The sequence below is a fragment of the Sphaerodactylus townsendi genome, linkage group LG05 (genome assembly GCF_021028975.2).
Source record: "Sphaerodactylus townsendi isolate TG3544 linkage group LG05, MPM_Stown_v2.3, whole genome shotgun sequence".
In the NCBI taxonomy this organism is placed as follows: Eukaryota; Metazoa; Chordata; class Lepidosauria; order Squamata; family Sphaerodactylidae; genus Sphaerodactylus; species Sphaerodactylus townsendi.
The window spans coordinates 26,887,076-26,910,138 of NC_059429.1; the positions used below are offsets into that span (position 1 = coordinate 26,887,076).

Sequence of the window (23,063 nt, forward strand, 5' to 3'; positions counted from 1 at the left end):
TGGACTTCCAATTCATGAGGACATCTCGTCTTTGAAGGTGATCTACCACACATAGAGATCTCCTAGCTCAAGAAGAAAGCATACCTTTTGCATTGTAGAAAAATCTGTGTCAAGTACCTGGTATCTGCTAGCAAGATTTCAAGCAACAGAATGAGTAACAATCTCTTTTGAGTTCTCAGAGAACCACTGTAGTCAGAGGTGATAGTTCTGAGTTGGTCACACTAATTATCCGATCAAGGACAAAGGTAAGGGGGGGTTCTCGGATTCAACCCCCCATTGCATGTCTGAAGCTCCGCCCCCAGTTTGTGGGTTTTTTGTATTTTTAGTATTATTTGGTTTGTGGCCTGCAGGGGGCGCAGTTTTTAGGCTAGCACCACCAAAATTTCAGGGATTTTTTTGGGAGACTCTCCTGATGATACTACCCAGGTTTGGTGAGGTTTGGTTCAGGGGGTCCAAAGCTATGGACTCCCAAAGGGGGTGCCCCATCCCCCATTGTTTCCAATGGGAGCTAATAGAAGATGGGGGTTATACCTTTGAGGGTCCATAACTTTGGACCCCCTGAACCAAACTTCACCAGACCTGGGAGGTATCATCACGAGAGTCTCTTACTGATGCCACCCAGGTTTAAAAAGAGTATTTGGGCTCTCTGGTCTCTCCAGGGGCATGTGGGGGCATGCCCCCCCAACCCAGACCCCCCATAAAAAAAATCTATACTTACGTCCCTGATCTGACTCCGTAAAAGGCAGCTTTGATATATGAGTTCTGGCTTCATATAAGTGACCCAGATACACTCTATTTTGGGCATGAATTCCTATGACCAAACCCAACACTACTGGTATTGCACCATAGTTAACTATCCTGGAATCTGATGGAAGCTATTAGCTGACTAGCTTGGAACTATGGGACAACAGCCAGCCTAGATGCCACTCCCTGGGGCAGTTTGTGGGACAAGCAATGTTAAGAATGGGCCTAAGAGGCCAGCTCACGATTTTTGCTCATTCATATTTCATTGCAAGGCTGGTTTTTAGGAGGCTGATGACCACATTGCACAACCACCCCTCTTGTAAGTTCTCCTCAGGGTGGATCTCTTCCCAAATAAGGTCATGGTGATCACATTCCTGATGAACCTTTGCAGAAGAGGACTTGACTGTGATGGCCCAACTGGCACTCTACAGGCTTCCTGATTTTCCCCAGCTCAAACTCCATCATACCTTCCTTGCAATTCATTAAAAGGGCAGTGTGTATATACCCTTTTATCTGGAAACCGCCCTATTGTGAGCAATCTAGAACAGAGAGATGCAGAAGGTGCATGGACATAACTGTTATAACTTGATGGCCTTCTCTTTCAGAAACAAGATGTTGCCCAAGAGGACTCTGGAATGACACCTAAGAACATAAGAACTAGCCTGCTGGATCAGACCAGAGTCCATCTAGTCCAGCACTCTGCTACTCGCAGTGGCCCACCAGGTGCCTTTGGGAGCTCACATGCAGGATGTGAAAGCAATGGCCTTCTGCTGCTGCTCCTCCTAAAGGGAAGGATGAACGTGATGCCTCCTTCTTTTGAACTAGTTAAAGCCAGCTTAGTGACTAGGGAGGACCTGGGTCAAGGCATTGTATGAGAGATCCTTACAGAGTAGTGGTTAAAGGAGAAGTCCACAACTTGCTTGAGCCAGCAGGCACTTCTGTTATTTTGAGAGGGTGCAGTGAATGCTACCTGCAAATGGATGCTGAAAGAACAAAAATGGCTGCCATAGGAAGCAAAGCAATTGTGCAAAAGAACCACAAACGGAATAAAAACCAATGAAGGAAAGCCTGAGAGGAGGGAGAAAATATTGGGGAACAAAAAGAAACAAAGGAAAGCCTATGGAGGAGGAAAGAAGAAGAATTTAAAAAAGGAAAGTCTGAAGAGGGAAGGCTACCTGTCCTCCTTATTCTCCAATGGTTGCTACTGCAGCTGTGGCAAATCCTTTCATTTGAATGAGGGCAGTCAGTAATAAGCCCTCTCTTATAATGGCCCTGCCCACTTTCTGAAAAGCTGAGCAGATGTTGGGGAAATACTAGCGCCATGTTGGGAAAACTTGAGTCAGAGTGCCCATATGAAATTGCCTTATATTGGGTGAGGTCATCAGTCTGCCAAGATCAGTATTGTCCACTCTGACTAGAAGTAGTAGGGCCTCATCCCGTCTTATCTAATTATTTTATCTAATTCTTTCAACTAGACATGCCAGGGATTGAACCTGGAACCTTCTGCATGTAAAACAGATGCTTTATCACTGAGTCAGGGCCACTCATTTAAGCTGCTCAAGACCACTGCTCTACCAAGGTCATTACTGTCTACTCTGACCAGAAGCGGTTTGTAACTGGAAAGATCCAGTGGTACATAATAACACTGACTGTACCAATTTTCGGTAAACATCTCACCCTTTGATCTAGAAGTCTGAGAAACCAAATTTTAAGGAGAGCTGGAGACAAAACATTTGTGTCTGAGTTAATAATTCCATTTCCTTCACAACATCTGCTGTCAATAGGCCCCCTGTTTTTACAGAGAATAGGCAGGTGTGTATGGGGGGGGGGGGGTCTCAGCTAAGAAACACCCACAAAGAAAACAAGGTTGTTAAAGGAGGAGGAAGGCACCGAGAAGAGACAGAGCATTTCTTAGCCTCCCCATTGTGATGGAAATAGACCGCTTTGGGATAGCTTTAAATTTCTGCTTAGCAGGCCGGGTGGAAGAAAGCAGCAGCGACCGCGGATCGTTTATCTCTGGCAATTTTTCAATCGATATTAAGCTCTTGACGTGCACCATGGGGGGGGGGGAGAAAGGAGAGTGAAGCAGAGAATGTGGCAGGTGACAAGACTGAAGAGAAGCAAAAAATGAGCGGCGTGGTGAGAAGAAAAGAGAAAATGCAAGATCTAAAGAAAGAGAGATTCTGAGCGGGTGTTGCCTGAGACATGAAAAAGAGAAAACGCTGGGGTTTGGAAAATGCATTGCAGCAGTGTGGGAGAGTTTCATTTTTTTAAAAAAATCAACAAATGCAGTTGCCAAATGAATTCAGCATCTAGTCAAAGTTAGTATGGGAGGGAATATAGGCCGAGCTACATTTTGCACTACAGCCACCAGTATTGATTGCCCAAGGACCTCTTCTCTGCTGTAAAGCACTCAATAGTTAAGCCGTTCAGTGTCAGAGAAAGAAGGGGGTGAATGAGCCTTTATGTGATGTCCAGTATCCAGTCCTTTCCCCAAGATAAACACATGAAGGTGCCTTATCTGGAATCAAACCAGTGGTCTGTCAAGGTCAGTTTTGTCTACATCAACTGACAGCAGCTCGTCAGGGTCTTGGGCAGGGGTCTTCCCTTTCATCCACTACTTGATCCTGGTGCTGGAGATACTGGAAATTGAACCTGGCATCTTGTGCCTCCAAAGCAGATGTTCTATCACTGGTTTTTTTCCAAACCAACAACACTTATTTCACTATGAGCTTTTCTGAGTCACAGGTATTTATTCTACCCCCCCCCCCCCACACACACACATTTAGCTGAATGTTGCACCATGAGTTTAGGCGTGCGGAACCATATTGCCTGAGATTTCCTAAGTTAGCCAGGAGCCCCTGGCAATGGACCATCTGGTCAGCTGCCTAGTATGTAGGGTTAGACACCCATATTTGCTAGGTTGGTTAGTCATATTTCTAGGTGGAAAGCTGAAGACACGAATGGACAATCAGTGGTATTCAAGGGAAACATCTGAAATGCTCTTTCAAAGCCCAGGTGTCTTGATATACACCGGTGTGGTGTAGTGGTTAACAGCGGCGGACTCTAATCTGGAGAACTGGGTTTGATTCCCCACCCCATGTGGAGTTTCCCCACTTTTCCACATGAAACCTACTGAGTGACCTTGGGCTAGTCGCAATTCTCTCAGAACTCTCTCAGCCCCATCTTCCTCACAAGATGTTTGTTGTGGGGAGAGGAAGGGAAGGCGTTTGTAAGCTGCTTTGAGTCTCCTTAAAGGTAGAGAAAAGTGGGATATAAAAAACTCCTCCTCCTCCTCCTCCTCCTACTCCTACTACTACAACATTAGGTTCACACCTTCAACATTTGGCCCATTAAGCATTCTGCCCTGAATAAGAGTGATAGTAGTGAAATGGAGATTTATTTTCAAGAACTCTTAACATATAAATGATCCTGATCTTGAAAAATCCATCCTAATTGAGATAAGTCTTGGGCAGGATAGCCAGTGGTGGGATCTATTTAAGATCCAAAAATTTTAGTAACAGGTTCCCATGGTGGTGGGATTCAAACTGTGGCGTGGCGCAAATGGGGCTGGGCGGGGCACAACGGGGCCGTGTGCGGGCATTCTGGGGGAGGGGCATTCCTGGGCGGGGCTGTGAGAACCTGCTGGATCCCACCTCTGAGGATAGCCCATGCGAGGAAAGGGGAAGGAGTGAGGGGTGGCATGCAAGGGAGGGGAGGGAGGGAGCCAGGCATCTGGACCTGGCCCACCCATCCTAGCGGAGGGAGGGGGAGGGGAGGGAGGGGTGGCATGCGAGGGAGGGGAGGGGAGCAGGCCAAGACAAATGGGTGACCTTTGGAACATTATCACTCAGAGCCGGGAGAGGGCATAAAGTGGCACTGCACACACACGCACGCACGCACGCACGCACACACACACACTTCTGTATTCTAAGAACAAGCTCTCATTTTATAAATGGGGGCTTTCAGAGCACAGGGTTGTCAGCGGAGTATCCACTGGCCCCATTCTGGCTGGTTTTGTCTACTGGGTTAGGCTGATCTTTGGCAGGTTCCTCCACTTTATCACTGTTGCTAATGGACATGGTAGATCAAATAAAGCTTTTGCAGTGCTGAGCCCCGTGGCAGTACACTTCCCGAGCCTTAGATGGATGATGCTTCTGTTAATAAATTTAGAATGGAACTTTGCCATGGCATCGTATTGTTGAATCATGTTCAATTTGTTAGCCACCATAACCCCTTAAATCCTTCTTGGCAACGTTGCTGCCTAACCAGTTCTTCGCCAAGCTCCTACTGTCCTTGCCCACATGTAATGCTTTACACTGGTTTGTCCTTGTTCCAGGATGGCCCTGTGACATCCAGACGTATCGCAATAAGAGGCGTACGAGGGATAACACATCAAATCCACCTCGGTTCAATATGGAATCACTCTCTTTTTCCTCCGCAGCTAAGCCAGCAATCAATGGGATTAACAGAGTCTTCAGGAAAAAGGATAGATAGATAGATATACACATATAAAAGAAAGAGAGTAAGTCATCTTAAAGGCTGGGCACAATCCAGCACGCAAGCACCCTTGAAATGAATGAGAGTTGATCTTATTTAGTTCCCTTTCATTTTAAGAGGACTCATGGAGGAGAACACCCTGCAAATTGCGCACCTGAGCTCCACTCTTGTAAATCTCCGGCTCTTTATACCGCATCGTCTCTGGAAGCTTCCATACAAATAATGCATTGCTACATAATTCCCTGGATATTTGCGATTGCTTCTGGCTAGGAGACTGATCAGATTCCAATCTGACATCTTCTCTGCTAATCATAATCTCAATTATAAAGGTGAGCTATTCTTATCCTTATTACGACAATCTGTCCCAGAACATCCTCTCATGTTCATGGACAGTCCAACATTTCCCTTGCTATTTAAGAATATAAAACATACAAAAAGTTTCTGGGGCTCATGTTTGCAAGCAGTTAGAACAAATAAACAAGGAGAAGGCTTTTTTTTTTTAAAGGGAGGTGAAAAGCAATCCCAAATGCATTATATTAGTCAAATTATACAGTTGAATCTTGATGACATTTTCCATGAATTGAAGGGATGGTATAATTTCTGCCAGTTCCTTTTTCCTGCTGCAAACACTGATTTGCCACTCCTGAGGGTTCCTGAGGAGCAGCAGTGGCGTAGTGGTTAAGAGCAGGTGTAACTCTAATCTGGAGGAACCGGGTTTGGAGTTTTACCTGGGGAATTCAGATTACCTTATAAACTCGTGTATAAACTGACCCGTGTAAAAGCCCAAACCTGGGAAAACTTATTGACTCCGGTATAAGCCGAGGGTGGGAAGCCGGGAGGCAGAGGGAGTTCCTTATTTGGGCAGTGACTCCCCCTGATGTCACTGCCCAAATAAAAAGCTCCCTCTGCAGGATTTGACGAAGCCCAGTCAGCCAGGGTGCCTCAGGGTTCCCCCTTCACCTCAACAAGCAGCTTCCCAGCAGCAGGGAGGTTGTCCCGCCCCCGCCCCCAGCCTCCTTGTGATGTATAGAAAATGGTGACTCCCGTTTTTCTCAGCCTTTAAACAGGGCTGAAAAACTCGGCTTATACGCGAGTATATATGATAGCCTGTACTCTCCCAACACTTGCCAGCTGTGTGACCTTGGGCTAGTCACAGTTCTTCTGAGCTCTCTTAGCCCCACCCATCTCACAGGATGTTTGTTGGGAGGGGGAAGAGAAAGGAGATTGTAAGCCCCTTTGAGTTTCCTCACAGGGGAGAAAGGGGGGATATAAATCCAACTCTTCTTCTTCTTCTTCTTCTTCTTCTTCTTCTTCTTCTTCTTCTTCTTCTTCTTCTTCTTCTTCTTCTTCTTCTTCTTCTTCTTCTTCTTCTTCTTCTTCTTCTTCTTCTTCTTCTTCTTCTTCTTCTTCTTCTTCTTCTTCTTCTTCTTCTTCTTCTTCTTCTTCTTCTTCTTCTTCTTCTTCTTCTTCTTCTTCTTCTTCTTCTTCCTCTTCCTCTTCCTCCTCCTCCCATTTATAAAAATAGTACAGGCTTTTATTTCATGGCCATCTTGCCCATTTCTGCAGGGGCAAACCCAAATTTGCCATCAATTTAGGCCTCTTCTCCCAGTTTTCCCTTCCTCCTGGACTTTATGACTCTACCTTGAGAGAGCTCAATCCACTTTGGGGCCTTGGCTCACAGTCTGAGGACCATTGCTTTAGAGTATAATGCAAATATAAGTCACACTGAAGCTTGTTATGGGGTTTCTCTCTTTTAGGGCTTCATGGACCACTTCCACAGGAGAAGAATTTCTATTAGGGGGCTGGCAGATGCAGCAGGTAGGTGGTCTTGATGGGGATCTACCTGCTAGTGTTGCTGGCCTTCAGATTGCCCAAATCCTGGTGAGAAGCTCTTTACATGAAGGAAGTATTCTCATGTCTACACTTGGTGGGCTACATACTTTGGAGTTCCTTAGGCTTAAAGATGTGGTGGACATCTTACAGATGATATTATGAAAAACAGGGGAGTAGTGTAAATTGCAAAACCTGGAACTGGAAAATGTGACAAGCATATGCATGTAAACAATATTCGACATGCCACTAACAAGAATACACAGAAGTATATAATTGTGTTGCAGAAATGTAAGAAATGTCAAAAATAACATTGCATTTCCTACAGTGGGGTTAGAGACCTTTTTGTCCCCTTGTTTTGAACTGGTGGCAGTTTTAAAACTGAGTACACAGAATTGCAGGATGCAATGGAGTTTGTCATGTGTTAACATTTTTTTTAATGATCCTTATACTTCTGTTCATTTTTCTGTGTATTTACACACTTGTTAATACTGTATCGAATATTCTTTACAATTGTAATCTTGTCACATTTTTCACATTCAGGGTACAGGTGGTGTTTTCATTTTATAGCTTACGACTGTATTGATAATATACCTTCTTGTACTTGTGTACTTTGCTATTGATTCCTTGAGAATATTCCTTCTTATTTTTTTCCATTTTACAAAGGGGGCATTAATGTTAAGGTTCTTTCTTGACTTCTCTGTCTTGCCATCATGTTCTGAAGAATGCATGCACTATCCATGTACTATGCTTGATTAGAACAAAGATAATGATATTATCCCTCAGCTGAAGCTTGCTGAAGATTCTGTACCCCTCGTCCCCTCTTCTGGCTGCCGCTCTAAGTATCCCCTAGACTCTTCCTCACTGGGCCAACATTTTCTTTCAGAGGGAAAGATCTTCCTGATACATTGATCTCTGATATATCTTTGGCATGGGCATCCTAAGTAGAGTTTTACCCTTTTAAAATATTTTGAAGTTTTAAAGGCTGCTAATCCATTTAGGGCTCTGACCTAGATAGGCCAGGCTTGCCTGCCCTTGTCAAATCTCAGAAGTCTAGGTGGGGTTGGCTCTGATTAATATTTGGATGGGAGACCACCAGAAGTTGAGGGTCTCTGCACAGAGACAGGCCATGGCAAAATATTCTGTTTGTCTCCTGCGTTGGAAATCTTTATGGGGTCACCATAAAGTTAGCAAAAACAAAATCTGCTTAGGATATCACTGCTTGTCTCATATTCTCTGCCATCTTTTCTCAGATCTTTCTTGAGTAAAAGTACAGCATACGATCTTGTCTGACAAAAAGTCAACATTTTTAAATTAAGCGTTTCCAGGCTCCAAAGATGTGGAGCAAATTTACAGGAAGAATTGAACAGGGGCTCAGATAGCCTGAACAGTTCCTGTCAGCATGGCCAATTGGCCATGCTGGCAGGGGCTGATGGAAAGTTTGTAGTTCCTGAACATCTGAGAGAGCCTGCGAGGTTCTCAGATGTTCAGGAACTACAATTCCCATCAGCCCCTGTCAGCATGTGGTGGCCATGCTGGCGAGAACTGATGGAAAAACCAGGCTGGAGAAACCTACCCCTGGGCTAGAATCTGTAAGTTTACAAATGATGGTTTCCTCACCAGAAAATACTCTGTTTTAACTGCTTGTTACTGTGGGGTCAAGGAAGAAGTCTGCCCCACGCCAGAAAGAACTCGGTTCTACCTATGTCCCGAAAGGCTGATGATGTGGGTGAAGGGACACTGTTATCAGAGACATCAAAGCCGATAATTTGAACAGAAGCCAGGCTACAAATCTTAAAATCAATCCATCAAAGGATTTCTGGCACTTCTGTTTCTTGCCCAGCTCTCTTTCTTCTCCAGCACAGTCCAGAATTTTCAGCCCTTTAGTGCCATTCCTTCATTTCATGCCCTTTCTCAAAACTGTAAAAACACAAATGCTGCAGAAATCAGACCTCATTATGCAGGCGAGGCATCCTTTTTCTCTGCCAATAGCGTTACATGCATAATTTATTCTGAGAGCAGAATTTTCTTAGCAACAGAAGGCTGCCAGCCCTGTCTTACTGTAACTCCAAACCACGGGGTTCTATCTTTGTCCAGCATTGGATTCTGTCACCCTGCCCGCTCTGAAGAAAAGCAGCAGTGATCCCTACCTTTGCTGATATCTTCATATTCCAACCAGAGCTGCCTTTGAACCTGCTTGTTGGGATACCAGATGGAGCAGGACTCCTCAAAGCCGTAGACTGCTTCCTGGATGTAGTGGTTGCCAAACTGGTCCAGCAGAGCCACGAAATCTGCTCGAGACGTGGCTCCATCCAGAGAATGGAGAGCATTGCCAAAAGCTGCAGAAGACAGAATTGTAGAAAAGCCCCCTCCCCATCAAAGAACACAGGAACTGTCTTTAGGATCAGAACTGGGTCCAAACATCTCAATGTTCTGTTTCCAAAACAGACAGGTTATTGATTCTGGAAATTAATGAGAAGGGACAAAGGCAACAGTTTGGTAAAAGTAGTTGACTGAATTAACATGCAGGCAGAGACGTATCGGGGGGAATGGCACACGGGGACAACATCTCCTCCAGGTGCCCCTCGCCCACATGCTTGGAGGTGGGGCTCGGGGACAAGGGCAGCTCAGGTGGGCACCTCAGCGGCAGGCCAGCTCCTGGGCTGGCCTGTTGTCATGGCACCCGTCTGAGCAGCACCCCCAGATGGACGCCATGGCAGCAGGCCGGCTCCTGGCAGCAGGCTGTCTGTCTTTAGATGCCTCCCCTGAACCAACCCAGCTCTTCCAAGCCTGGTCGGCATGGGGGAGGAGGGGGTGGGGCGATTTTGTGCCCCCACCATTGCACCCGGGGTCATCTGCCCCGTGTTCCTGTGGGTGGTACGCCCCTGCATATAGGCCAACTGCCCTTACTAAGGCCTATGAGCAAACTGGATCTGGAATTTAATGTCTTGAAAAAATGTTTTAATATCCTATACTAAAAAGAAAATACTGCATAATTGTCAGTATAATTAATTGTTTTTGATACCCATATTGTTTCCTCGAAGAACATGCTCTTATTGTCTCCCTCCACCATTTATACCACCGGCTGGGATCAGTACTATATTTACTTGAAAAGAAGATGACCCTGAATGTAAAACAACTCCTTAAAAATGATATGCACCCCCCAAAAGATGCTGTTAAACAAAACTATGACTTGCGTGCAAATGTAAGACATCACCTTTTTTTGATGGCATACCTGAGAACAAATCTTGAATCAATACTGTAAATATTCACCAAAATAAGGGCTCCAGAGACCTCAAGTCACTAAGTATGGATAGACTCTACAGGCCAAAGGAATTAGTGCACCTTAGGGTTTGCTAGGTCTTGGGTTTGAAATGGTTACTGGGTTCTAAGCTCATTCTCAGGGTCTTCAGGGGCTAAATCTGAATGTTTGGTGGCAGAAACCTAGGGGCAAGCCATTCTCAACAAGGCCCATCCCCTTCCCATGTTTATATCGCCATCATTCCCCCAACAAATGCTTTGATATCCTTTTCTCTTTTCCCCTGTGCTGCAGCAGTAGTGATCAATACATATCTGCTAAAAGCCACATGGGAAAGGGGTAATGATTCCCCACTTGAGACCAGTTAGCAGGGCTCCATGGCTTTACCCCCTTCTGTGACATTCTCTGCCCAGGGGGTTCCAAGCTCCTCTCTTGATTCTCAGGGTCTGAGCCTAAAGCATCCTAAAAGCTCCCTGTTGAATGGGTCAGCGTCACTTACACTGGGAGATAGTCAGCTGGCTGAGCCTGACGTGGTACATGACAGAGCGCACTTTCCAGTGTTGCAGTAGAGGGTATCCAGACACTTCGCTGAAGTTCACCATCCCTGCAGCAGAAAAGTCAGGGGAAAAATCTGTTCAGCAGAAATGTACCTTTCCACAGACGTTCCTTTGAATGCAGTGCACTTTTATCTGCCCTTCCTCCAAGGAGATCAGTGCAGTGTATGTGGTTCCCCTTCCCACCTTTTCCATTTTACAATCACAACAGCCCTGTGAGGTAGGGAAGGCTAAAAGAAAATCACCCATAAAGTTTCGTGGCTAGTGGGAATCTGAACTCATGTCTCCTTGGTCCTTTAAGTACTACCCCAGATTGGCTCGGCCATTTCAAATCTTTTATAGAAACTAAAGGCCATGATTGAGAAGATGAATTCCAACTCAAAGTTGGTCTTTCCACAGTTCCTCAGTATGGCTTTGTGATGGTAGAAGAAGTGGCTGAGTTAATTGCCTAACTAAAAAATGGTAAAGCTCCAGGAACCAATCATGTCCCAGCCAAACCACCAGGACCAATCAGCCCTGGTGGGCTCCATTAATTGTCATCCATTTTACAGCTGTTAATGCAAGGTAAGATTCAGACTTGTTGGAAACAAGCAAGCGTAGTATCTATTTACAAGAAGGGTCCAATTTCTTATCCTGACAACTACAGAGCAATTAGTCTGTCATCCATTTCGGGCAAAGTTTATGCCAGTTTCATTACCAACAGGCTGTTCCTTTACTTAAATGAGTACCATATTGTCTCAAACGCTCAAGCTGCTTTAAGAAGAAATCACCCCACCATAGATCACGGCCTAATTCTCTCCCACTTGGCTGAGAAATATTCAAGGCCAATGTGCAGCAAATTGTTTGCCGCTTTTATTGATCCAAAGGCCGCATGTGATTCTATTCGTAGGACCAAGCTATAGAAAAAGCTAGAAGCAATCCTAAATGACAAAAGACTTCTATACTTTATTAGAGTGCTGCATGTTCAAAATCAGTCACAAAGGTAAGATGCAGCAGCTTCCAAAAAATATCTATGTCAAATAGAGTTGGACAAGGTTGTAGATGGGTCCTAACTTTATTAGTCATATTTATAAACGATGTTGAATCAATCTTGCTGGACAACAATGGTCACCCTCTTGGTCTGGGGCGGCCATAGGTGTCAAACTCGTGGCCCTCCAGATGTTATGGACTACAGTCCCCATCATCCCCTGCCTGCATGATGCTGGCAGGGGATGATGGGGACTATAGTCCATAACATCTGGAGGGCCACGAGTTTGACACCTGTGGTCTAGGCAATGGGAAGATCCCTACTTTACTATATGCGGATGACACAGTTATACTCTCCCATTATACTAAGGAAATTTCTTGACTACTGCAACATAAATGATCTACGGATTAATTATATGAAGTCTAAAGTTCTGGTGTTTGATAGAAAATGTATACACTGTCAATGGCCCATTGATGGCCATTTTTTAGAGCAAATCAGGAGTTTTCAGTATTTGGGATTAAATTACCATCAGTCAGGCTCCAGGTCAACTAATAAACAGCCAGCTCTGAAAAAGCAAATGTTGTCCTACTCTCCATTTTACTGTTTTATTTCACCAGGGGACATTATGTTCTTCCTGCTTTGAAGGTTTTTAATATAAAGGTGGTGATGCAATTGTTATACAGCATAGCAGTATGGAGCATCACTGGAGCTTGATGAACTCCAGTCTAGATTTTTAAGGGTGATCCTAAAAGTACCCAGTTGTGTCTCTAATGCAGTCCTTTTACTAGAAATGGATGGATGCCCCTTGACCAACAGGGTGTGGTTCATAGCATTGAGCCTTTGGCTCAAGAAAAGATCTTCTTATGGGGCCCAGGTTTATCAATCTATCAGGATGATTACTCCAGTAGTTGGATGAAAACAGCTATGTGAAAAGCCACTTCAGCCGGTCTGTCTTGCTCTTTTCTTGCCCTCCTGGGGTATAATTTAGTACTTAAATCAATAGAGCAGAGACTATGGGATATTACATCAGCAAATCTTGGGTTCCATTCCCACGCTATTTGCTCTCTGCCCTTTTTTCATATAAACTATTTGGCACCTTATTGCTGTGCAAATTATCTGAAGGTCTTGACTATTTTTCACTACCGAGGCTGTTTACAAAAGCAAGGTTAAATGTATTCCCATCAGAAACCCTTTGTGGTAGGTTTGCAAGTGTTCCACACTCTCTTAGACTGTGTCCCTGTAGTTTCCAGGACACTGAAACCCTGCAGCACATTATTTTATTAAGTAAATTTTACCATCGTGAGCACCAACAAAGGAGTCTTCCCATATTAACAAATCTGAGAGGAAGTTCAGTACGGTATTGCATTTACTATCTTCTAGAAGACAAGAACTTCAAGAGCACATTTGAGGTAGCAAACTTTTTGGCGGAAGTACTCAGAATTAAAAATCAGAGAACACCAGAAACTGATTTATTATAGTAATAATTATCATTTTTATTAATTTATGAAACTTACTTTATTATTTAGTTAATTGAATTTGTATTGTATTTCGTAATCTGTATATGATTGTTTAAATGGGCCAGTAGACCGTAATAAATGAATGAATGACTGGCTCTCTGCAAATGATTGTTCAGCTGGAAGAACAACAAAATTCTTTAACCCTTTGGCTTCATCACTGTGGAAGGCACTGAAAATCAGCCATGAGAGGCGACATATTCTTAACACATTGTGTTTGGTCTTACGAGATATATTCAGCCAAATCTAATCGGACAGCCAGCATGGTGTAGTGTCAGGTTAGGATCCTGGAGACTTGGGTTCAAATCCTTCCTGTGCTACAGAAACTTACAGGGTTCCAAATAGGGAGAAAAGTAGGGTATAAATGTATAAATTAATAAGCTGTATATTTTTGGAATGTACTTATTCAGGTTGCTGGTCAGAGGCTGTATCTGAAAGGTCACTTCACTAAACAAAGGAGGGCATTTCACTCTAGCACACTGAAAGAGAAGGCAATTTTCATGTAAAGGAGGGGATGGGGGGGGGGAGGGAGAGAAGCTGGCTGCCTGCATCCCATCCTTAAGTCAGCCAAATGTGTAAACTGGCTGTCATTTAGACACATTTTAGGGCTAATCCAATTCATGTTCACATCTGCACAGACAAGAGATGCCCCCTGTGAAAGGCTGAGATCTGGACACATCTCCTAATGTTATATGTGAATGGTGGTCTGGGATATGAAACTTATTCCAACCCTTCACATATCATCCTTTTCCTTCACTGCTGAGAATTCTTCTCTAGTGCTGAAAGACACCTGCAACGGGTGCACGTAGGCTTTTAGCCAGGAGATGTCTTATTCCAGGCTGGAGATGTTTTAAAACGACAACAAGTAATTGACGCTTCCTCCGATCAAACACAAAATCTGGTCTTCTCTTGGCAGAATTAATTATACTCCAGTCTGACAAGAATGGCAGGGGTTTACCCACAAATTGTAATGGGATTCACACCCTTTCTGCCTTTCCCAGATCTGTTAATTGCTTCAGTTCATACTGTCCGATACAACCTGTGAATTAGAGATGATCCAAAATTCACATCCAGTCCACTTAGAGGCATCATCTATCTGATGAGAAAAATCCTCTCCCATTAGGGTTTTTCAAGATGTTATAATAATCCATTTTAACGGTACGTATTGGGAGCACATGCTTATCAGCGTACCTCCCAACACAAATGATCGCCTCACTGTTTGAAGAGAAATGCGTGTATTTAGCATCACTCAGTATATGCCGGCGCAGTGAGCAACACAGCAAGCATGTTATGCTATACAAAGCAAAAACTTTTGACCAATACTGGGCAGAGCACTATGTCCCATCCACATTTTATGGTATGCAAGAAACCACAGCATGAGACACTCACATACACACACCATTCCTGATATACCAAATAACATTTGACTGGTCTTTGAGGGTGCAAACAGGCATGTGGACAGGGGTGAACCGGTGGACATTGTCTACTTGGATTTCCAAAAGGCTTTTGACAAAGTTCCTCACCAGAGACTGTTGAGAAAACTCAGCAATGAAGGAATAAGAGGGGAAGTCCTCCTATGGATTAAAAACTGGTTGAGAAACAGGAAACAAAGAGTGGGTGTAAATGGGAGAGTTCTCACAATGGAGAGATGTAATGAGAGGTGGTGTCCCCCAAGGATCCGTTTTGGGACCAGTGCTCTTTAACCTATTCATAAATGACCTGGAAGTAAGGGTGGGTAGCGTGGTGGCCAAGTTTGCAGATGATACCAAATTATGTAGGGTGGTGAGAACCACAAAGGATTGCGAAGAGCTCCAAGCGGACCTTGATAAATTAGGTGAGTGGGCTCAGAAATGACAAATTCAGTTCAATGTAGCAACATGTAAACTGATGCACACAGGAACAAAAAATCCAAACTTGACATACACGCTTACAGGGGTCCAGTGCTATCAGCTCACAGACCAGGAAAGGGATTTAGGCCCTCTTAGTTGATAGTTCCATGGGAATGTCAACTCAATGCATGGCAGCTGTGAAAAGGCAAACTCTATGCTGGGGATCATTAAGAAAAGGAATTGATAATAAGAACTGCAAAGATTGTCGTGCCCATATATAAAGCAGTGAGGTGCAACAAGACTTGGAGGTACTGTGTTCAGTTCTGGTCACGCGCATCTCAAAAAAGGATATCGTAAGAGATAGAAAAGAAGTGCAGAGAAGGGCAACAAAAGGATAATTGAGGGGACTGGAGCACCTTCCCTATGAGGAGAGGCTGCAGCCGTTTTGACCCCTCTTAGATTTGGAGAGGAGGCGGCTGGGGGGGGGGGATATGATTGAAGTCTACAAAATTATGCATGGGGTAAAAAATGTTGACAGAGAGAAATTTTTCTCTCTTTCTCACAATACTAGAACCAGGGGGCATTCATTGAAAATGCTGGGGGGGAAGAATTAGGACTAATAAAAGGAAACACTTCTTCACGCAACGTGTGATTGGTGTTTGGAATATGCTGCCACAGGAGGTGGTGATGGCCACTAACCTGGATAGCTTTAAAAGGGGCTTGGACAGATTTATGGAGGAGAAGTTGATTTATGGCTACCAATCTTGATCCTCCTTGATCTGAGATTGCAAATGCCTTAACAGACCAGGTGATCGGGAGCAGCAGCCGCAGAAGGCCATTGCGTTCACATCCTACATGTGAGCTCCCAAAGGCACCTGGTGGGCCACTGCGAGTAGCAGAGAGCTGGGCTAGATGGACTTTGGTCTGATCCAGCTGGCTTGTTCTTATGTTTTTATGTTCTTATGTTCTTATGTTCTTTGGGGCTGTCATTTTGCCAGGCAGATGCTTCCCCCCCTCCCCCCAGGACCCCATTGGGAACATGAGCCTGGAGCTGCAGGGCTGGGGTCTCCAGGCTGTGGCTCGGCTAGCGAGTGGCACTTGACGAGAGCAAGTGGGAACAGGGCAAGCACTCGTGCATTCCTGCACAGGCTCACTTGCCTGGTTCCTGGAAAAGCTGTCAAAGGGCTGAAAACTTGCTTGGGGAATGCTTCAGAAAGGGCAGGCTGCAACTCAGCAGAAATGAAACTGACATGATGTAAGGCAGGGAGATCAGGAGGTGCAGTGGGAAAAATAAATCAGTGATGTTTGCATGGACGTTTGCAGGGAAGTGGATTCAATGCAGAATGTCGGGAAAAGATCACGATTTTAGCAGTTTTTTTATTTATTTATTTATTTATTAGATTTTTTATACCGCCCTATCCCCGAGGGGCTCCTGGGATGAGGTAAAACCTGGGATGAGGTAAATATCGTGGGACAAACCCACTTGAGGATCAGGAACCACGCGAACTTCTTGGCCAAACTGGGTTATTCCCCTTGCTCAACCTGGGATATTTGGACCATGTGGAATCGACCTTGGATGAGAGACCACCTAGGAATTCCAAGGTTGCTATGCAGAGGAAGGCAATGGCAAAGTCACCTCTGTAAGTCTCTTGCCTTGAAAACCCAAGCCAGCTGTGTCTTGATGGTACTTCACACAGATGTCCCACCTGTGACTTCCCCTATCCCAGGCAGCAAAGTGGAAGAGGAGATGGTTGCAGTTAACCATGACTAACAGGTTGCTGTATAATCTTAGTGACTGCGATTAGTCTCACAGCATTATTTTGGAAACTAGATTTATGTTCATAGATTTTTGTCAAGCCCGGAGTCTCAGACAGTTCGTCTAAGATGAAACAATTCTCAGGAATCTGAATTGTGTGCCTGAAAGCAACCACATTTTATGGGTTGGTTTTTTCTTTGTATTGCCATAGAATACACGTGCATTGACCTCATTCTGCTTTAAGGGTTACGATCACCACCATTCGAAATCCTGTCCTCCGTGGTTATTTGTCATGACTTTACCAGCAATACCTCTGGGAATGCATGTCCTTCTTGCACTTTGCAGTCCTAGTTTCCCAGTCAAGGAAAGCAACTGTGTACAACTAACAGCTGCTGACCCTCATCCAACTTCAGATTGCTTTTAAGCGGCCACACTAGCCAACATATTTAATCGAAGAAGATGTCTAATTAAATGTTGCCTCTGACAGCAAGAAATGTGGAGATTGAGATGGGAGGAGACAAGGGGATGAGTAGAGGCAGTAAGGAAGGTTGGTGGGGGGGGGGGGCGGGAAGTGCGAAGAAAGGAAAGACTAATTATACCAAAGGAAGGTCTGTGGGTCAGCAACTACTCAGTAATTAAAGTGCAACTTGAAAGGAGTTTGCTTATGTTTGCTTCTTCTCATCAGCGTGGGCTCCACTTCTGAAGATAACAAGACCCCCCCCCTTCTAATTTTTTGCCGCAAGGCCAGTCCCCAAGGCACGGCCCTGCTGTGTTAATTTACCCACTAATTACATTTTTAATGAGCTGTCCTCTGTGCTCAGCAGGGAGGGCACTTCGAAAGGTGTTCCTATGGGGAAGCCTCTAACTCAGCCTATACCGTGGGCCATGGATACAGCACTGGAGAGGTACGGGGGTGGGGGGAGGACACTCCAGGTTTGCGAATGCTGGCCACTGGCGAGGGGGCAGCAAAGGGTGATCAGTTATGTGGAGTGACTCCAGAGAGAGTTCAGGGGCAGCCTTGTCCTCAGCCTTGTCCTCCTCATGCTTCAGTCACTCATGGCTCCCCAGCCCTTCAAAACCAGCATCCTGAAAACATTAGGCCAAGGGTGTCCAACTCTGGCGCTTCAGATGTTCGTGGACTACAGTTCCCATCAGCCCCTGCTGGAATGGCCATGCCAGCAGGGGCTGATGGGAATTGTAGTCCACGAACATCTGAAGCGCCAGAGTTGGACACCCCTGCATTAGGCAGTAGGATACTGAATGTTAAAACCTACTTTTCATTTCTGGTCTTCTGTTTACATAAGGTCTTCTGTCTTCTGTTCTGGTCTTCTGTTTACATAAGTTCTGGTCTAACTGTTTACATAAGATAGGGATGGCTGATTCCTTTATTCTTTGGAGTCATTCTGTTCTGTTCCCTAATGCGGAAGAGTTTGACCTTGTTACAAATGGTCAAGTCTCTATAAAAACATTGGCATCTACTTGTAACAGCTTTACAGGTGTGGGGACAGGCATGCTCAGATGATACGAGCTCACTATTTGGGGAGTGGGCGGGGCAGAGGGATGAGTATTCTGCCTAAATGAACCTCTCAGGAGACAGTGAAAAAGAATACACAGTGGTCCCTTACATTTCCAAAATGTGCCTTCTTTTCTTTAAAATTAAATGATGAAAACTTTTCTTTTATTCTCACCTTGATTAAAAATTTGCTTAGATTACTGAAGGTGTGTCTATGTTTGTGTGTGATGAATTAAAGCTCTTCACGGGCAGCTCCATTACACAAGCCGCCAGCTGATCACGTCTGCTGCAGGCAATTTTGTTTTCTGGGCAATTATCAGGCAGGTTCCATTAGGAGTGTGATCTTTCAGTCATCAAGATATGAGGCTGACACAGCGACACAGCTTCCTGCCCCCCACCCCCCGGAGAACACAGGAGACCACGGTCCCTCAAAATCGCATTTGCTTCAATGCACTTAGGTCCCCATCCCTTTCAAGTGCATCTCTCCTCTTCAAAAATGATTATGGGGGAAAAAAAAACAGAACCTCCTTGCTCAGCATTTCTGCTCCCCTCCCCCCAGAGCAATGCCTGATTTGCTTATTTTTGTGAATAAAATCAAGCTTTTATTGCTTTTTTCAAAAATTACAGTCTACTGGGAGGAGCTGGCAAAGTTCAAGGAGAATAAATTGGCCGACATCCTCTCTCATGCGTCACTGGCAGAATGGTTGCTTTAATTATTTAAATGTTATTTCATTCTCACCCCATGTGGATCACCCTAACGCTGAATCCAAATAACTTTCCTCGAGAGAAAGGTATCCAAGGGACGAACGGCAATCAAATCACATTTCTCAGAAGGCACTTACTATCACGGTTTATTAAATTTCTTGGCCATTGTCCAATGCACACTCAGAACTGCTACAGTAGTCAAATTTCACATGGTTCACTAAAACTATTTGCATTCCTGCAGTGTGTAGCTATGAGACTGGACCACAAGTTGGAACAGATTCTGGCTGGGGCTACTCACCGGTTAAGAAATCCGGATCAGGAGTGGGCTCCGAAAGTTCCTCTTGACACTGGTTGTCGAGCGGGACAGTGGCCAACACCAGCCCATCTGGAAGCTGCTGATCCAAACCACGGGCAAAGTTATTCTGCCTGAGGGGGGGGGGGAGAGAGAAGTTCAGCATATGTTGAAGGAAACAGTGGGTGGGGAGTTCAAAATACAGAGACGGGATAAAGCAATTCTTCTCAAAGCAATTATTATAGTTCTGATCACAGGCTCCACTCATTCCACAGCTCTTTCCTGGCCTTACAGATATTGAGAATAAATAGGTAATTGAGAGGATTTAGCCTCTGAGAAATGAGAAAGAAATATGCCAGGGATCCTCAAAAGCATTACTGCATGTTTGCTAGCACCTACCTCCTTCAGCAGCGGTGTAGTTGTTAAGAGCAGGTGAATTCTAATCTGGAGGAACTGGGTTTGATTCCCCACTCTGCCGCTTGAGCTGTGGAGGCTTATTTGGGGAACTAGATTAGCTTGTGCACTCCAACACATGCCAGCTGGGTGACCTTGGGCAAGACACAGTTCTTTGGAGCTCTCTCAGCCCCACCCAGTTTACAGGCTGTTTGTTGTGGGGGGTAGGGGAAAGGAGATTGTAAACCCCTTTGAGTCTCCTTGCAGGAGAGAAAGGGGGGGGGTATAAATCCAAACTCCTCCTCCTCCTCCTCCTCCTCCTCCTCCTCCTCCTCTTCTTCTTCTTCTTCTTTCCCCCAAACATCTCTTCCCCCAAAGGAAAGTCCTGCATCCTGCCTTCCCTCTATTTCACTGAAGCTGGTGGTATTTCAAAGGAGCTCAGGAGACATCCTCTTTGTATCTACACAGAGAACTGATTTGGAAACAGCATACAGGAGGGCACTTGGCTTGGAACCACTACACCACACTGGTTAAGAGCAGGTGGATTCTAATCTGGAGAACCAGGTTTGATTCCACACTCCTCCACCTGAGTGTCAGAGGCTCATCTGGTGAACCAGACGTGTTTCCACGCTCCTACATTCCTACTGGGTGACCGTGGGCTATGCTAGTCAATGTTCTTTGGAACTCTCTCAGCCCCACCTACCTCACAAGGTATCTGTTGTGGGGGGAGGAAGGGAAAGGAGCTTGTAAGCCACCTTGAGTCTCCCTACAGGAGAGAAAAGTGGGAGATAAATCAAAACTCCTCCTCCTCTTGTTCTTCTTCTTCTCCTCCTCCAACACCGCAAGTTGCACAAATCTATCAACTCACATGTGCCTGTGTTATGTCTGGCACAGGATGAAGACCCAGACCAGACACAACCTGTGTGTTTGGTAATGTGTGAAAAGGCAGTGCAAGATGTCTGTCTGCTCCAACTTGAACCAACAGCTCCTTGATGTTCTCTCCGTGGCCCTGAGAAGTGGTGGCTCACCACCTTCTTTAGGGAAGCCTTTTAGAAATGCATGCATGTACAACCGTGATCAGAGCCCCTTCTAGGCAAAGCCTCTTTGGGAGGGGATGATTTTGCAGGACTGATGAAACACCTCCTCAGCAGGCGCTTTCCTGTTGCAAACCTCACCCTTTGATCACTTTATCTTGTATCTAGAACTCCACTGGGGGAGTACAGTTGCGGAGGGAAAAGCAACAGGAACAGTTTAGCATTTTTTCCCCTTCACTTCTTTTAGGTTTGTAGCTTTATAGATTGTTTGAGTATTGATTGTTTTTAAGTTTGTTGTTTTATGATTTTATTGTTTTCAAAAATCTTCTAAGCTGTCTCAGGCAGGTCTTTGGAGAGGTGGCGTGAAGATGTTCCAAACAAATAAACACAGTCCTGTGGTGAAAACAGTGCCTTAGAAATTCTCGTCCAACATTGCCATTTTTTGTCAGACTTCCTCAACCTTCTGCTACAGGTTATGTTTTCTACCATGTGCATTTTAAACCTTCCCTGACCTCCCCTTTGGCTAGCACACCCTCCAGGACTCCTCCTCCTCCTCCTCCTCCTCAACAGAAAGAATGGGGTGGGTTGTAAACCCTTCCTTTCCTGCCATTTTTTTCCTGAAAAAGTCACTTTTCAGCTGCTTTTATTCCCACTGTGGAAAATTATTCTACAGCAGAAGTAAAAGAGTTCAGGACTAAAGCTTTCCAGCAAGAAAATGGCAGAAGTTTCTCTCACTCCGCAGCATTCTCCTCCTTGATAAAGCCACCCCAAGGGGTGCATTTTCAAAAGAAAATAAGAGATGATTTAAAATAAAATACAGAATAAACCGGAACACTGAGCCTTTTGTCACTCACTATAGCAAAGTTTTCCCTAATTAGTTTTCTCCTATCAATCTCCAAAGTCTGAATGTCCCTCACACATGCATCCTGAGGAAAACCCACTCCTGTGAGGAAAGGAAGCAAAAGAAAAATCAGAATTCTACACAAGGCTGTGAAACTGAACTTGCCCATAATAATCTCTTATGACCCCATCCTTCTCTTCCTTTTCCACTGTGACAGTTCAAACTGTAAGTTCCTTGGGGGCAGGGCACTGTCTATTTCGCTTCTATCATTAGCACACCATGTACATGGAAAACCCTATACAAATAAAAAACAACCAGTGGTTTGGAAACTGAGTGGAAGGGATAGCCTTGTTCCAGGGACGTAGGTATAGATTTTTTTATGGGGGGGTTCATGGGGTGGGGTCAGGCCCCCACCCGCTCCTGGGGGCGTGGTCACACCCCAAGCCCCGCCCCCAGCCCCAGTGCTTATAAAGGCAGCTCTCGTGGCCAGGGGCGGCAGACTCCCCTGCCCTGCCCTCCCCCCCACCAGCTGGGCTCCCAGCCGGCAGCCGGCAGCCCCTTCTGCCCTCCCCTCTGGGCAGAGGTATAGCTAGGGAAAATGGAGCCGGGTGCAAAATTTGAGTTTTGCACCGCTGCCACCCCACCCCCATAGGTGGCCGCTGTGATGCTGGAATCCACTCCAAACAGCATCACTTTCAATGGTGTTTAAACTAGAGAGCCCAAATTCTCCTTTTAAATCCACCTTAAAGGGAGAATCTGGGGTCCCCAGTTAAAACAACATTGAAAGCGATGCAGCTTTGCGGTGGATTCTCTCTCACCCTGAAACAGCATCATTGTCAATGTTTAAACTGGGAATCTCAGATTCTCCCTTTAAATCCATGCCAAAGGGGGGTGGATTTAAAAGGAGAATCCGGGGAAATCTGGAGGGTGCCTGCTGTCAGGGGTGCAATTGTTAAGCTAGCAACACCAAACTTTCGGGTATCTTTAGGAGACTCTCCTAATGATACCACCCAGGTCTGGTGAAATTTGGTTCAGGGGGTCCAAAGTTATGGACCCTCAAAGGTGTAGCCCCCATCTTCTATTAGGCCCCATTGGAAACAATGGGAGATGGGGACACCTACTTTGGGATTCCATAACTCCATCAGCCCCTGACAGCATGGGGCGCCATGAACATCTGGGGTGCCAGAGTTGGGCACCCCTGACATAGATTTATATGTTCAGGGAGGGAGAGCATAAGCGGAGCCCCCAGAATGCTGCTGCTATGAGATTAGGGGTCACCCCCTGCCTCCCTCCCCATAGCCCACCCCCTTCCATCCTCCTCCCCCAGCCCAA

General features: G+C 45.3%; 1 protein-coding gene across 1 annotated transcript in view; it reads right to left on the bottom strand.

Annotated features, from left to right (window-relative positions):
• ASTN1 (astrotactin 1) overlaps positions 1 to 23,063 on the bottom strand; it is a 284,812-nt gene that overhangs the window by 31,927 nt on the left and 229,822 nt on the right. Inside the window, exons 14-16 of the mRNA XM_048498038.1 lie at positions 19,470 to 19,597; positions 10,833 to 10,937; positions 9,225 to 9,413 (exon numbers count right to left, since the gene is read on the bottom strand). Of these exons, the coding sequence (XP_048353995.1) occupies positions 9,225 to 9,413; positions 10,833 to 10,937; positions 19,470 to 19,597 (422 nt within the window). The remainder of the gene's footprint in view (positions 1 to 9,224; positions 9,414 to 10,832; positions 10,938 to 19,469; positions 19,598 to 23,063) is intronic.